The following is a 16,746-nucleotide window of genomic DNA, read 5'->3' as shown; positions in this document are numbered from 1 at the left end:
TCTGTGGAGGAGGCATGCCAGAGCACGAGAGAGGAGTGCAGTTCACGTGACAAATGGACAGCACGGAGGGAGGTGTTATGTCACACAGCCTAGGGTGATCGCTCACGAACCGGTGTAAGGTATAACATGCTTACATTCACGTAGCGAAACGTGTCTTCCTAGGAATATACCTTAGCAAGCAGTTGTTTTATCATGTTACCGCCTAATTCACCCTATGGCTGCGCTGTCATTTCCATCACATTGCATGGTCATCAAGCAATTTTTTCACAAGAAACTTACTCCAGCAAGAGCCTCCCCCAAACTATTTAACCAAATATTAAATTTTTGGTTAAATAGAAGAAGGAATATTGAGGAACCCTACAGCCCAAGTTCATAAAACACTGTTGAATGTCTCTAAAAAATCTGTAGATTTATTACAGGCATAGTGTATATGACATGAGATGTGCGTGCCAGCGGCAAAAAAATGAGAACCAGTTCTGTATGCTTCACATGTCCATTTTTCCTTGCCCTATGCACAGATGGATGGAAGAATCGTGTCACCACACACATCACCACCAGTCCCGTCAACCACAGACACGTCAGTCGTATTGCATTGCAGAGTAGATCATTATCCACGTTACCTGCATGAAGAAAGGACCACAACCATCAATAACGACACAATGTTGACAAAGCATGCAATGCCATCACATTAAAGGGACACTGAAGACAAAGTACAAGTTGTTCTAGATCAATACATTAGCTCACACAGAATACAAATATGTCATCCTCATGAGCAGCATTTCGAAAATAACATGGAAAATGGCAAAAATGTGAAATATTGCCAGCTCCCCCTGCCAGGCATTCCACACAACATGTACCGGAAGCAGTAAAAATCGTGCAACAGACATTAAAACAATATGCCTCCACGAGTTTATAAAAACACAACTGGAAATTTCTATATTGGTATGTTTCAACCTCAAAAAAGTGGAAAAAAGAAAGTGATGCAGGCCAAGCCAATAGTGAACCAAAGCTCACACAGTAACTTCACATTCGGTGCGAAGACCAACTTCCAGAAATGGCTAATTATCTCTAATTACCTTGGGAGCTAATTGACCAGCTGAAAAAAATAACGGCATATTTTAAATCAGTGGGAAACAAGCAGCAAGACTGACAAGTTTGACAGAGTTTACTTGAAAATGAAAAAGTTGTTTTTAATACCAGTGTCCCCCCTTTCAGGGTAAATGACGTACATGTACGTCCCCAGCAAATACCTTCAAAATGGTCACTGACGTGCATGCATGTCATTGCTTGTATGTTTAAAAAGCGCGCCTTTTCCGATCATTTCTGTCACTTAGCAGGTGCTGCCACACTGCACAAATACGTGAAATTTTTTTCTTGCGCCGATAGCTCTCCTTTTCTTTCTTTATACTTTATTACAGCGGAGCGCCGGCTATCACTTGCTCATCCAGTCACGCGCGGGCACGCTGTGGCTAGTTTCGGTTTCGTCCTCCGGGCGCTTCCTGCTTCTTGCGCCCGCAAAACTGATGCACTTCTTGCGTTTCTCATCCTTCTTGCGGCCGCAAAACTTTTTAGGATTCTTCTTGTGTTACTCATAAATAAGCCATGTGTATGTAACAACACAAACAATTTTTTTATCACTTTATGGTCACCCCCCCCAAAAAATTACAATTTTTTCTCGAAATAGATTCGTCCAAAGAATTTAAATCAGCAATAAAAAAAATCGACCAAGGGGGGTCGCATTTGGCAAAACAATTTGCCCCTCAAAGGGTTAATAACGGTGGTCTTTTGTTGTAGTAAACACCCTTTCCAAATGCTAATCTTGGCTAAAGTCAGTTTACATAAAGTGACCAACTACCACTGACCCCTGCAATAAAGCGCCAAAAATACAGACCAGTCCTGGCCCACACTGCCAATTTCGCCTGGGTATCACAACATTATGATGGCATCAAAAGGCCCTCTCCAACTGGCTTTCAGTCATTGTGCCCAAACTGCAAGCCAAATCGGAACAGGCTATAAGCTAAAGTTGAGAATAGGGCTTCCCCACAAAACTTTAGAAGAAAGTGGTATTCGTAGTGTGGCTAGCTTGGCTGTCACAGCTCAGGAATATAGGTAGCGGGAACAACCGGAGTTACAACGATAGATTAAGACAATGAAGTGTGCCAGAGGATCAAAGCACAAATACTTTGTCTTTAAGCCCAGAAAGGATGTATACATGAATGTGCAACAAACAAACTTGAGCGTGATAGGCAAGCTACGAGACCCATGACTTGAGTGGATCGTGCATCAGCACTCATTAAAGGCGTGCATAAAAGATGCTTCGTTACTTCCGACATAGAAAATATATAGATGTGTGTGGTGCGCAATGTTACCAGGTATGCAAACAGCATGTGGTGAGGCTTGTGCACGCAAGTGATTGGTTTGATGTACGCGAACCTCACACAGCTAGTTTTTTGCATCATGAAATTGCTGTGAGGGAAATGAGGAAGAGAAGTTTGCTATCTAGTGAATGATTTATCAGCAACTGAGCCATCCTTCACCACTAAACAAATGTCAGGAGGACTATGGGAAGGTTGGACTTCCATTCACACAAACTTGCTCATTGACCTCAGTGTCCCTTCAAGTCAGGCACATATTTGAGATGCTAAACAGAGACCAAAGAAGAATCCTTTCACTGCAAATGGTGACCACTAAAGAAAGGAATATTGAAGGTTTTGGTGGAGGAGACAAACCACCTCCCCTGGCTGTACTCACTTTAAAATACATTTGGTAACTTTGTCCTTGTAAAGCATTTTTCCTCTAGATATGCAGCCCTTCAAGATATGTTTTTGTTTGCTTTGAAATTTTTTTCCCACCGTTACTCTACAGCCCCATTCTGTTGCATGCTGTTTGTTGCTTGCTTACAACTGCACAGCTGACCCTGAAAAGGGCAAACATGTTTGAGGAACTTTTCAGATATGTCAAAGAACTCAGAATTGCTTTGCCAATTTTCCACATATGTGATTTAAAAAAAAAACAGCACAAACAATTCAGCATGCATACTTCATTCAGTTAGCTGTGAAGTATGCCCTCCAAGAAATTGCACTAGAGCCATGTGATGCAGAAGGTGCTGCTATCAACCAGTCCTGTGGTATTCGTAAAAATGAAAAGGTCAACCTAATTCTAATTCATTTCCAAGAAAGGACATGTCACAGAGCTTGGAGACCTATGAGCCTATTCTTTATAGTATACAAAGCGCACAAGTTGATTACCAAAGTAGTTAACCTCATAAGCGACACATTAGATTTCCAAAAACCGAGAGAACAGGTTGGATTTTGGCAAAGTTACTCAACCATAAATCATATTCACACAATCAACTAGGTGAAAGTTGTGGAGTACAAAAAAAAAAAAAAAAAAAGAAACTAATCGTCACCATCACCATCATCACCATCAGCCTGTTTAGGTTCGTTGCAGGACGAATGCTTCTCCCATTGACCTCCAACTGCTCCCATGCTCCGCTGCCAGAGTCCAATCTATGGCTCTGAATTTCCTCATTTCATCCTTCCGATGAGTTAACGGCTTTCTCCTTTATTTAGACCCGTTTCTCGGCAGCAACTCTATTACCCTGGTGGTCCACCTGTAGTCATTTAGTCTCACTACGTGATTAGCCGAAGTCCAGTTCTTCCTTAATTTGAACTACAATATATTTACTGGAGTTTGTTCCGTAATCCAAGAAGCTCATTTCCTGTCCCTAAGCTTTGCTCATATCATCCTTCGTTCCATGGACCGTTGAGCCAACCCGTTTCCTTTCCAGTTGTTTAGCGAGGTGTTAAGTTTCAGCTCTATATGTCATCACCAGCAGTATGCACTGGTTGCATGCTTTTCTTTCTAGTGATAGAGGTAGCTTACTTTTCGCCATTTGAGAGCGCTTGCCGAGTGCACCCCAGCCCATAGGGAATCGGTGCTGACAACCTGTCCGAGGTAGCTATATCCTTCTACTTGCTCTAGTGTTTCGTTCATTCATCATTACTTTCCATTTATTCATATTTATCCTGTGGGGACCATGTCTGACCCTATGTCTTGCTTAGAGCTAGTAGGCCAGCGCCGCCGCCCGGGCCGCTGCCGTCAGCGGCAAGGAGCGCGCCAAGTCTCGCAGGCTTTCACACGAGACGCGATACGCCCTCCTCTGCCATCCGACGCGCCGGCCTACCCTTTTAGCCCCCAAGCACCCTCCTCCTCCCTGGGAGACCCTTCTCTCCCACAGAGGCATAAAACTGCGCGCGGGAGCTTCCCCAAGGCCTTTTCTCCACACACGGTCGAACCGCCCGGTCGCACCAGGAACGTTCCGTTCCCCGACTACGAGGCGGGAACTCCGTCCTCCGTCCTAGCTCGGGACAGCCGCTCCCTCGTACATAGTGTATATTCAACTGACTCTGGAGTAAAGCGCACTTCATCGACTTCGCCTGCCTCCGAGCTCATCTTTGGCACCTTCGGCGAGTTGATTGGACCCAAAGCGGCATCCATGCGACACCACGTGGTGGATTGCGGCTCTGGTGCTTGTGTTCCGACTCACTAGCCCGGTAATACAGCCCATTTATAGCCGCGAACCCCATGATCTTTATCCTCATGGCCAAGCTTTCTTATTGTAGTTCCTCAAGCATTTTTTGCAGGTGTTCTGCAGACTCACTGAGTAAGACTGTCTCACCTGCAAACCTCAAAATGGCTCATGTATTTGCCATTCATCTGTAATCTTCTCTTTTTCCAGTCAAGCTTCCTGATTACCCCTTCCAGACATGTGAATAATTTTGGTGAAATCGAATCCCCTTGTTGTACTCCCTTCCTGGACAGAAACTTTTCACATTCCTTGTGAAGGATTGCCTTGCCCGCACATCCCTTATATTCCTCGTCTAAGAATCTTATGCAAGCCTCCTCTATTTCGTGGTCTTTTAATGCTTCAAGCACTGTTGCAATGTCTACTGAATCAAACGCCTTTTCATAGTCTGTAAATGCCATTTAAAGTTGTTTATTTTTCTATTTTTTCTAAATTTTTCCATTGAATGATGACATGAATGAGATCTGTTGTAGAGTATCCTTTTCTAAATCCAGCCTGGTTCCTTGGTTCGTGAAAATCTAGGCTGTCGCTTATGCGGTTAACTATTACATTGGTAAACAACTGGTACACAACCAAATAGGCTGATGGGTCTCTACCGAATAGGCTGATGGGTCTCTAATTCTTAAACCTTTTTGGTATCTACCTTCTCGTGAATCAGAATTATGTTAGCGTTTTTCCAGGTTATGGGCACTTTTAAAGCCCTGAGGCATTCTGAAAATAGTTTAGCAAGCTTTTCTAGTACAATATCTCTTCCCTCCTTTAAGAGATAGATAGTTATGCCATCATCACCTGTAGATTTTCTTTTTTTGTACCCTTGAGCGCCTTTCCTACCTCCTCTTTATTTATGAGCAGGACCTTGCAAACTAAGCTTGTAAGCTCAGTAGTGTCCCCTGGCCTAACAGTGCTAGCATACAGACTGGTAAACAATAATTCTGCTACTTTTATTGTCTCATTCGTGCTGTGTGTAATGTTATCCTGTTTGTCTCTGGGTGTGTATATTCTCTTTTCCAATCGCTAGCTTCTCCTTTGTTGCTTTTAAGATTCCTCCTATCTTCGGTGTTTCCTCAATCATTGCCATGTTGGAGGCACAAGTATCATTAGCTTTTCTTCCGTTAATTTTGACAGCCCCACCAATCCACCATCCTTTACAATTTCATGTTTCTATGTGGTGCAATAAGTTCCTTCATTTTCTGACTTAGTTTACCAGTTTCTTTCCTAAATTCTGCTTCTCCTACAGCTACTGTTGATCTCTGATTACCGTCATTAGGTTGTCGTTTACGATGTCTATGCTGACCACACTTCCTCCAGTTAAAAGCGTGAATTGGATCTGAAGGGTTAGTTTCAACTACTGCATCCTGGCTCTAACTGACTCCATGTTGGATTTCCTACTTTTGGCTAGTTTCCCTACTTTCCTTTTAATAATCAGCCTTATTTTGCCCTTTACAATCCTATGATCGCTGCTCCGAACCTTGCCTAGCACCTCCACATACTGCACAATACATCGATTGTCACTTAAAATGAAGTCGATTTCACTTTTAGTTAAACCATTCGGACTTGTCAATGTCCATTTTCTATTCCTTCATTTGCAGAAGAATGTGTTCATTAACCTACGGTTATTTCTCTCCGCAAATCCAACTAGTGTACTTCCTCGGCTATTGCGACTGCATATTCCAAAGTTTCCTACTGACCTTTCTTCTACTTACTCCTCACCTACTCTTCCCATTACAATCGTGAACTGTGATGTTCTCTCACTCATTGCTGATTTGACATCCTCGTAGAAACTGTCTATGGCGTCATCATCATAGCTAGCTGTTGGTACATAGGCTTGAACTATCTTTAACCTGTATTGCTTGTTTAGCTCGATCACAATGACTGCGACTCTTTTGTTAATGCTGATGAATTCCTCCTCTTCCCTGCTACCTCTGCCACTCAAGAATCCCACGCCGTGATCCTTCTTTTCTTGAGGCCCTCGGTAGCACACAATATGCCCGCTACTCAACTCCGTGAAGCCTTCTTCTATTCTTCAAACCTCGCTTAATCCTATGACATCCCAATTAATGTCCAAGAGCTCCACTAATAGCACAGCTGAGCTTCCCTTGCTAAACTGAGTTCATGTGTTGAATGTGGCCAAGTTAAAATTCCAGAGGCAGCCTGTCTGAAACCAGAGATTCTTAGCAACCTATACTGTACGGCTGGTTAACTGGCCCTTTACATGGCATTTATAGATTACAAAAAAAAGTTTTGTTCAGTAGACACTGCTACAGCAATGGAAGCACTACGAGATTACAGAGTAGAGGAGACCTACATAGACCTCTTGGAGGACATACATAGGGGACGTGCGGGCCCAGTAATCTTCCATAAGAGTGGGAAATTTCCAATCAGGAAAGGCGCGAGGCAATCAAACGCAATCTTTCCGAAATTATTTACAGCCCGTCCGAGGAAGCTTGATTGGGAGAAGTCAGGGATGCAAGTAGATGTAGAACATCTCAGTCACATAAGATTTGGGGATGACTTAGTCTTGTTCAGGAAATTACCAGCAAAGAATGCCGCACAAACAGTACTTAGAAAGCTCAGCCACAGGGTTAAAGATAAAGATGAAAAAAGCGGAAGTAGTGTTAAACAGTCATGCCCAAAGCCTCTTTTTCTGGTAAAGTAATGAACCACTACAACAGGTAAACGAATATAACTATCTTGGACAAGTTGTTAGTGCTTATCAAAACAAAAAAAAATGAAATCAGGCTTAGAATTGGTGTGGTCTGGAAAGCGTTTGGCAAGCACTCTGAAGTAATGAGCATTAGGCTAACTCTGTCCATAAAAATAAAGATATGCAACCAATGAGCATCCCAGGTGATGACTTATGGGCAGTAACACCTTGAATAAAAACTGAGCTCAGCCCAACAAGCCCTGAAAAGAACAGTGATAGGAGTAACACTTAAGGATTAAGGACAGGAAACAATCCAATTGGTTTAGGGAGCAAACTCAGGTGGAAGACACCCTCGCTCAAATTAAAGGCCAACTGCACTCAAATTTACTTTGAATGTACAGTACATACCGTCAAACAAAACTGGGACATGATTGGTAGATCCGTGAAGTCCGCTGTTAATTAGTTATACACGTTTAAAATAGCCCCGTCGCAGGTGACGGCGCACCTGTCAAACAGACCGTGCAAACTGCCATGAAGCGGAAGTGACATTGCGGCTGGCCCTGCACTCTTTCCTACAGCCAGCAAGGAGAACCGGTCGAGCTCCGCTGGCCGCGTTTCTCCTATGACTGCTGCGAGGGCAAAGCGCAACCCACCGCAGTAGCTCAGTGGCTAAAGCGTTATGCTGCTGAGCACGAGGACGTGGGTTCGATTCCCAGCCGCGGAGGCCGGTTTTCTGATGGAGGTGAGAAGCAAAAACGCCCGAGTGTACGAGAAGATTTCAGCGCACGTTAAAGATCCCCAGGTGGTCAAAATTAATCCGGAGCCCTCCACTACGGCACACCTCAACGCCTGCAATGTGTCGGCGCTTTCAACCCTACAATCAATCAATCAATCAATCAATCAATCAATCAATCGAGGGGGAAGCGTTGCGTGCAGGTTTGCCCCGGCCGGCCAGCCGCGTGCCGCCACTCGCTCGCCGGCTGGGCTGGCTGGAATGTCACTTCAGCCTGGAAGTAATGGCCGCGCTCTCCTCCATTCCGGCTTCAAAATCTCTGATCTTTGATGGCCATTTCCACTGCAGATACGCGTATTTCACCTGTCATATTTTGTATCTTGCAGTCTTTTTAGGCAGACTATACGGAAATAACATTTTCATGAGGTTGAAATTTTTTGAGTGCAGTTGGCCTTTAAGTGGAACTGGGCCAGGCTCGTAAGGCTGAGAAGTGACAACAGAATGGCTACCGAGAGACAGGATTATAAGTACACGATGACCTGAAAGGATGAGACTCATTGGAAGGATGAGAGAAGAAAATTCAGGGGCAAAGAATACATTTCGACAGTGCAGGATAGGAGCAGTTGGAAACATATGGTAGAGACCTTCGTTCTGCAGTGGATATAAATATGATTATGATGACAGCTAAGATGATGATGAAATGTTTTAAAATGTTTCCAATGTAAAGGTGTTGCAACATTATCTGAGCTACTTTTAAAATGTTTTCGAGGGAACTACCTGCTTGCACTAACAGTCCACATTGTTAAGAATGGTGTCTTGACACTCTACACATTTTTTTTTTAAATTTCGCCCAGATTTACTCGCCAAGAAGCTAATTGCTTTATCTTTAATATTTCCATCGTAACTCAAAATACAATAATACTGAGATGGCCCACGCCACCTTTTATAATTATTGCAATTACTCAGTTGCTGGTAAATACAAATTTTAAATTCTAATCCTGTCTAAATTATGGGAAAACCCTGTGTATGGTTGCATGGAAGAAGAGCCAATCATTACAAATGTTACTCTTCGCAGTTGCAACATACAAAAGGGCAATTTTTTATCTTCCCTGACAAGCAAAATATATATTTTCACTGGAAAATTTTTTTCACTCAATGAACATCAAACAGCAGTTCAAACTTGCTTTAAATATCTATTCAACACTTCAACTTCATATAAAATGGACAGGTTTAAACGGTCCCCTCAAGTTCGTCTGGAAAGACTACACCTCCATAATGTGTTATATGCTGTAGAAGCAGTGCTTCACCACATTTCACCAAAATAATTATGATACAGTTTCATCTGAAAAGACAGGCATAATGGCAGGCACTATTCAGGTTGCTGCAGAGCATTTGGCACAATGCTGTGGAAGCAGATTTGAGGGCCCACAGTCGATTCCCCCCCCCCCCCCCCCTTTCAAACAAGTCACCTACCAAAAAGCCTGCAAATGAGGTGACAAAACCTTCCTTCACGAGCTCCCAAACTCCACCGTACTCTTCATCGTCCACCTTTTGAAATGAACTTGTGTACCCGTACACAAGTACAGTGTTTACACAGAAGAACCTGAAAAAGAGCAGAAGATGGGCATAAAAAAAATGCCTCTACAATTACTCCCCCACTCCTAACACCAAATACACTGCACTCCAACACTTCTGCACAAGACACAAAACACCACACACTTGTCATTTTGAACTGGTGGAACATAACTGGGACTGCTTGATTGTCTATGTGCACTACTGCGAACTCAATTTGCGATTGCATTTGTCAGCATCAGCCCTGTCAGATAAGTTAGATTGGCAGCATCACACGTCTACTGCAGAAAAAGAACTGGTGATTCACCACTGGTTTTTCTGTTTTGTTTTGTTTTCATTACACAGCTTATGTGATCAAAGTTCGTATTAAACGTAGCACGAGTGCTATTACAATACAATCTTTCAGGTCGAGTGAAGTTGTGCGTTGTCATTGTTTAACATGTGGAACAAGCCAGCACATGGCACTAAAACTGGCTATACTCGGTTACAACTCAAGAACGGCACCACCTCATGTAGTATATCACTCCGCCAAAGCGCCGGACCCGTGACGTCAGTGCGCGCGTTTTGAAAGGGGTTTGCTATGAATGCGCGATATCGTCTGTCTTGTCTCACGCAGTTTGTTTGTCGTCACTGGAGTCGTTTATAAGCATATTAAGTCCAAAAAATCACAGGAACGGCTCACGCCATGTTCAAAATATTCCTAGTAACGCCCTACTTGCGCCGCGCGGAGAGAGAGAGAAAACTTTTTTATTTGGCAGCTAGAGCTATGTGGGAGTGGAGCCTTCTTACAGGTAGCCATGTGCGAAACATCCGGCTACAATGATAAGGCACAGCGGCAACTTCCGGTGCCGTTCTTAAGTTGTCACCGAGTATAGCTTACTAGGATGCCACAGGTGGCCACTACGGTTTTTATACCTGCAACATGCATTGTGTTTACGCTCAAGTGCTTCCACATCCTTAAAGAGACCATGACGCATCTTGAGCTACATCCCTGTTTTATTTGAAAGAAACCAGTCTTTGATAACTCCCTCAACTCAATTCCAGCCCCCAAGGAACCTTAAAAGACGATCATTAATACTGATAAACTTCAAGATCCCCACTGCACAATGTCAGCAGTAGTGGCATTGAAGACGTACCAAAAGCAAGGTAATCAGTGTGTAAATTACACGCTAGCATTCAAGCGGTGCCATTGAACAGAACGAGAGGCCCTGATACAACTGCACAATCAAGTTTATCAACGAAATCTTTATCCAGTAGCCCCAATTGCACAAACCAGTCATTGTGGGGTCACAGGGACAAAGCGAAAAAATGGCCAGCGAGCCGCCACTCTTCTGTCTCTTTCCTTATTATCTTAACTGTTTAAAGTTTGAGTTGGAATCAGCAAGATTGATGTTCTGACATGGCAACATTTTAAATTAACTAAACGTGCACTTTGTCTTTGTGGTCCCTTCAACTGCTGTGCACTCCAATCGTGGACAAGAGGCTTTCACCACACGAGTTATTTTCTGTGCAGTGACGAGGTCAACAGCATGCTGGCAGCCACAGTACAAGCTCAGCTCTATTTGATATACATCCCTTTCCTTTGTGGCTGCCTACAGTCTGCACCACTGCCTTGCTTAGGTGACTTGCTGAGCTCAAGAAGCAGTCGGGAATAGCAATTATCTCTCTCGCCAATTTTCGGGCCCCACCATTGAATGAAACGGGCTTGTCAACATGTAGCTTTGAGGGCATACTTACAGTGCGATTCCCACGAAGCCTTTAAGAGGCACAAGGCCCCACGCCAACCCAAGGAGAATTCCAAGGATTTGCCGCGACCAGTACAGGACATCGAGAAATTCGTCCTGTAGGTATTCAGAACATAAACACGTTTTCAGTAATGGGATTACCACCCATGAAGCAAGACACCAGAGAAGAATGAAATAAAATGAAACAGTTCAAAACAAATATTTTCTTGGAGTTCACGTACACAATATTAACCCATGCCTTGCAATAAGCTGTCGGTGTGAACAGTCCACTAGTTTTTTCAGATGCGTGATGGCTAGCAATGTATCTGAGTGGCACTTGGGGGATCACGCAAAAGCGCTTGGGTCCTGAAAGTTCATTTGTCATTGCCAGCTCCTTTAGGGAAAGTAGTCTCGGGCATTGCCAGCTCCTTTAGGGAAAGTAGTCTCGGGCACTGTGCTTAGGACGTTAAGCACAAGCACTGCTTTAGAGCTGTATCTCCAGTGTAGTCCTCTTATTCCATTGCAATTACATTTTATGGAGCATAAAGTATGCTTTCCAAACGTACACAGTGCTAGAGCCACTAAATAATATCGGCACTCTTAGTACACAGTACTAAGTTCAGCCAGAGGGCTAAATTACTTGCTCACAATGCAAGGTTCCTCTATGTTCCTTTGACCACCCAATGAATCCCATTCGTCCACACTTGATTTACAACGCTGTCAATTTACTCCATGTAATGCATTGAAGCATTTATGGCATCAATGCTCGGTTTTAGGGTATCATTCCAAAGCCGCAGCGACTTGAGGGAAGCTTACAAGAGACTGCTTATTTTTTTATTTTTTTTACGTCACCGGTGTTTACTCCCTCAAGCTTCTGTTTCCAGGTTCTACACAACTTCATCACAATTTTGAATCCGCCTTTTGCCTGCCCTTACACGCGCATGCCACCCATATGGACCCTGGACGGGGCTACGTGGAACAGTACAGCACCGTGCAGGCAAAAATCTTCAAGGAAGCCCCCTAAATGAGACCACCGTCTTGAAAGAGCAAGCTGGTGGGGCAGCGATGCCGTGATAAGAACGCCGATTACAAATACCTGATCACTTGAGGCGAGACGAAAGTAACTCGTCAAAAGTTCGGAGCAGCAAAACAAACTGACGAAGTAAACTTTCAACCGCTCGAACACTGATACGCGGACGTTACAAAAAAAAAAAAAAAAAATGAAAGCATGAACTTCTCGCAACGCTAGAAAAAGTTATTGAAAAAAAAGCTGCGTGTCGCGGAGTCGGGGACAGCCCTCCAGCTTTATGCACCAGTTAATATATATGCCTAGTCGTGTTCGATTTACAACACAACATACAAGAAGCAAAGCACTGTGAGCGCCGACGAGCGCTGCATGCGATATGATCATGCCAGAAGACACAGTGGCGAAGATTGTACTCACCTTGTCGGGCCATTCAGAGTTCGGTGTGAACGCTCGTACCCAGACGGACGATAGGTTTCCTTTTGCATGGCCATTTTTCTCGGCCTGCTTTCGCTTTTGGTTCATTTTGTTTGTGTACAGTTCGACACTAAACAGAGGCCGTACCCGTAGACGAGGTTGCAAAATAACGTCCAACACGCTTAACACGCCGACCGGACCATCTCGGACAACATTTAAGGTCCATAGCCCTCTGCCGGTGAAAAACTTGCAGAGATCCAGTTCAATGTGACAAAAATAACATTCCACGAAAAGTATTTCAGAAATATTTTGTTAATATGCACCTTGCCACAAAGTATTTTTCCATTGACCTTACAAGACATTAGGTTTATGCGTGGCTTGGCTAAACATAACTTTTCCAGCAAGGGGCGCGGCATTTGAATTGAGATCCTCGCCTTCGGAAAGACAGAATCTGTTCTGCTACGTAGGAAATAAATAATCTTTCATCCGCATGCTCTGTAATGTGTTTGACATTCGCGCTGTACTGGGGCAACGTGGCATTCCGATGTGCGCGTGATAGAGACTGCCCCACTATTTTGCCGCGCCGTCTCAACGTCGTATTCTCGTGCGGGCGACCGCGGTTTAAAGTTTCTCGAAAAAAGTATCTACACGAACGCAGAGATGGTGAGTTATTAAACAGTAACGCGCGTAGCGTGGACTGATGGTATGCCAGTGCGTTATCACGGCGCGGAATAGAGAAATCGAGCGCGTGGGTTGCGGGTAGAAATGCCAGACGAGCTCAGACGAAGAAAGCGGTCATTTTCCTCGTCAGCTTTGATCTAAATAATAATTAGCGAAAAAGAAAAGGAAACAACACATACGAAGACGACGAGACAATCGCGTCAAATCAGAAACCAACTAGGCCCTCAACAAGTTTTATAATGCGGCCAGACGGACCGTCCTGTAGTAATTCTATAGGCTAATCTAGAGTTTCTGTGGACGGTCCACTCTTGTACGATGTTGCAAATTGGTCGACTGTGTATCTGTTTCAGTACATTACTCTAACTAGAAAATACTGGAGCCTCTGGAACTCAGATTGCATATACATTCATTTAACGTGCTCCAGTTGGCTACAGCAAAGACAATGAATGCCCCAAAACCGACATGAGCATAAATTAAATGTGCTTTGAGCGCCTGCATGTATAAAGCAGAGCTATGGCTCGAGTTACCGTCTGGTAAAATAGTGCTGGTATGGGCACGGTAGCAGGACATCTGGGCATGTGAAGTAATTTGTGCCTATCCGAGGTCCCCTAGTTTCAGGCGCTAATTGTACGAGGTAAAGATTGCGAACGGATATATGTGCATACTAACATTAGACTTAAGAACGCTGTAGTTAATTAAGGCTTTATTGTTTACCAAGCGTGTGAAGAACAAATTAGGATGCATTTAATTTCCCCGATATTAGCAGAATTTTTTTTTTGCGGTGTGGGTGGTCGAGGGGGGCGCTCAAAAAGGTAAATGGAGAACATGAAAAGACGGGAAAGTAAAAAACAACAAAGGTGAAATAACAATAAGGCCTCAAGAAGGGATTCATTCAACCCAAAAATAATTATCTTCGGGATGCTGCGCCGTACTCTAAATGACCTTCCCTTTTTTTTGTCATTTTTCTTTTGTTCCTCAGGGAAATTGCAAGTGGCTTGATCGTCATAGTGAAAACAGACATCGAAGCCAGCATGGTTGGTGCGTAGCACGGAGTAGTGCGTAGCTTGCGACAGACAAAAAATAATTGTTCGTAGTCGTTACTTGGGGGTAGGCGAAGATAGGGCTCGTCCTTTCACCCCCTCTCTAGGCTCAGAAATTTCGGGGGGAGCGGTGTCAGAGCGGCCCCCTCCATCGCCGCGAGCCGCCGTTACCACAGGGGAAATCTCCCTGTAAGGAATAGCCGCTGAAACCAACCCCAAGCAGACCAAAACAGAATCCACGAAAGCCATCCGTACCTCACTCCACAGGGAAAACCTTAACAAAGACACCCTCCTTGCTACAATGCAACATCGCTGTATCAGCGTCGGTCCCCGCCCCCAATATCGGCCTTACCCCGACACCTCTGACGCGAATGTCCTGACCGATGCTGACATCCCACAGGCGGGAGTGAGAGCGGCCCTTCAACACCTCACAAAAAACACTGCACCAGGAGCAGACGGCATCCAATATAAGTTACTTCGCAATCTGGACAACTGCGCCATAACCCACCTGACGACTTACTACCTTATAACGATGCGTGGCGCAAGGGCACTCAACCACAAGAATGGAAGCACGCAGATATCGTCCTGATACCCAAGCCGGGCAAGCCACTTTCAATTAGCAACCTAGCTCTGCCCAATCTCACTTCGCGTCTGGGCAGGCTTCTCGAACATCCAATTCTTTCCAGGCTACAACCGCATCTCGAAGCCACCCACTTTTTCCCCTACACAATGTTCGGTTTTCGTTCCCACCTGGCCACACCCTTCAACTCAAGCACGACATCCTATAGATCGTCCCAACACAGCTCAAACACGGGCCGTCCTGACACTCGACCTGAAAGGTGCGTTTGATTACGTCGCACATGAACTTATTCTTGACAATCTGGCATCATCAAGTTGTGGAGAACGCACATAAAATTACGTGCGAGCCTTTCAGGCTGATCGGACAGTCACCATAGGGGTTAGGTGAGCTCCGCTCACCACGCTTTCAATTGGCTGGAAGAGGAACGCCCAGGGCTCAGTTCTATCGCCGACCCTCTTAAAGGAGTACTGACACGAAATTTCAAAGCTGTGATAACTATGTAAAACGCTTCCTTTTTATCAGGAGATATCCTCAGCAAGTTTCAACAGCAACAGTTCAGCGAAACATATTTAAAATCCATTTTAATCTTCGCCCGCACGAGAAAGCCCAGAGCGGGCCGACATGACATCATGTGCTACTTGCCCCAAACTGCCGACGTCGGGGCTGCCGTGCAAAGCCGACGCGCTGGCTGTGGTTGGCGCGCGCTGCTCGGGCGTGTGTACACGTCATGGTTTTGGGACTGACGTCATGCTACCCGGGCCTGTGGGGACGGCGAAGACCTCGGCCAGTCTGGGCGCGCGCGTGCGCTCGCTCGCGCGCGCTTCCAGAGAGGCAGCGATGCGGCAAGAATGGTGACGCCATGTGATACATCCTGTTATGGCGGCCGCTCGGAGTTTTTCAGTCGAAACCGAAACTGGCACGAATAAACGACGCCGTAAATGAATGTTTACGCTGCGCTCGACCGTCTAATCTGTAATTCTATGATTAGTGGGCTGGTAGGCACGCATAGCAGCGAAAAAAACGTAACACGAAAATTTCGTGTCAGTACTCCTTTAAATGTGGCCATGCCTAAGCTGCCTCCTCTTCCTGTCACAATCCCCGACGCCACGTCACGGCGGCAGCTCTAGACACACACGTTTCCAAACTTGCACCACAAACACCTCTTCTTTCCCACCCAATACCCCAGCAACTGCCCGACTTGCCATAACCACACTCCCACTCTCAAACACTCTGTAGGGGAGTGCCCGCGCACCCGACGAGCTCACCACTATACGCATCCCCACCCTGTCCTATTGGGAGGCTGCTCTGTCCAGCAATGTCCCGCAAGACCAGCAACGGCTGATCGAGCGGTCCCACCGGATATATCGTCCGCCATTGGAGTCCTGGACTGAGAACCCCACTCATCGAGGCTGCTCTTCCGCCAACAAATTAGTGCAATAAATGTTTTCGCGGCCACCACCACAACCACCGGTGCGGTGGCCCCTACATGCCCGACGGGTGGCTTCCCCGCATAAATTTGAAACTCTGCTCCCCTTGTGGAGCTATATACAGGAACTCTTATCAACCCAGTCGTTCGCAAATCTTCTCCCTGTTGCGCATGCACGGTTCTGCCCTCTTGAACAGAGTGGACTTCCAGGAGGGAGAACAATGGGAGGATATGACGGAAGATTTCGCTGGAAAGCACTGGCACCGGTTTGTGATTTTAACGTCGGCTCAGGATAGGCTACAAAACATGACGTCGGT

General features: G+C 45.2%; 1 protein-coding gene across 1 annotated transcript; it reads right to left on the bottom strand.

Moving 5' to 3' along the window:
* Window positions 1-388: 388 nt before the first annotated feature.
* LOC144155205 (GEL complex subunit OPTI) lies at window positions 389-12,940 on the bottom strand. Its single transcript, XM_077686514.1, has 4 exons — window positions 12,706-12,940; window positions 11,275-11,378; window positions 9,439-9,568; window positions 389-620 (listed from the first exon to the last, which is right to left on the bottom strand). The coding sequence occupies exons 1-4, from the start codon at window positions 12,808-12,810 to the stop codon at window positions 579-581; spliced, it is 381 nt and encodes a 126-aa protein (XP_077542640.1). The 5' UTR covers window positions 12,811-12,940; the 3' UTR covers window positions 389-578.
* Between the last annotated feature and the right edge of the window lie 3,806 nt (window positions 12,941-16,746).

Source organism: Haemaphysalis longicornis, unplaced genomic scaffold (assembly GCF_048455015.1).
Source record: "Haemaphysalis longicornis isolate Haplotype H1 unplaced genomic scaffold, Haemaphysalis longicornis Haplotype H1 scaffold_1, whole genome shotgun sequence".
In the NCBI taxonomy this organism is placed as follows: domain Eukaryota; kingdom Metazoa; phylum Arthropoda; class Arachnida; order Ixodida; family Ixodidae; genus Haemaphysalis; species Haemaphysalis longicornis.
Note: the sequence above shows the minus strand (reverse complement) of the source record. Positions and strands in the feature narration are given on the sequence as shown.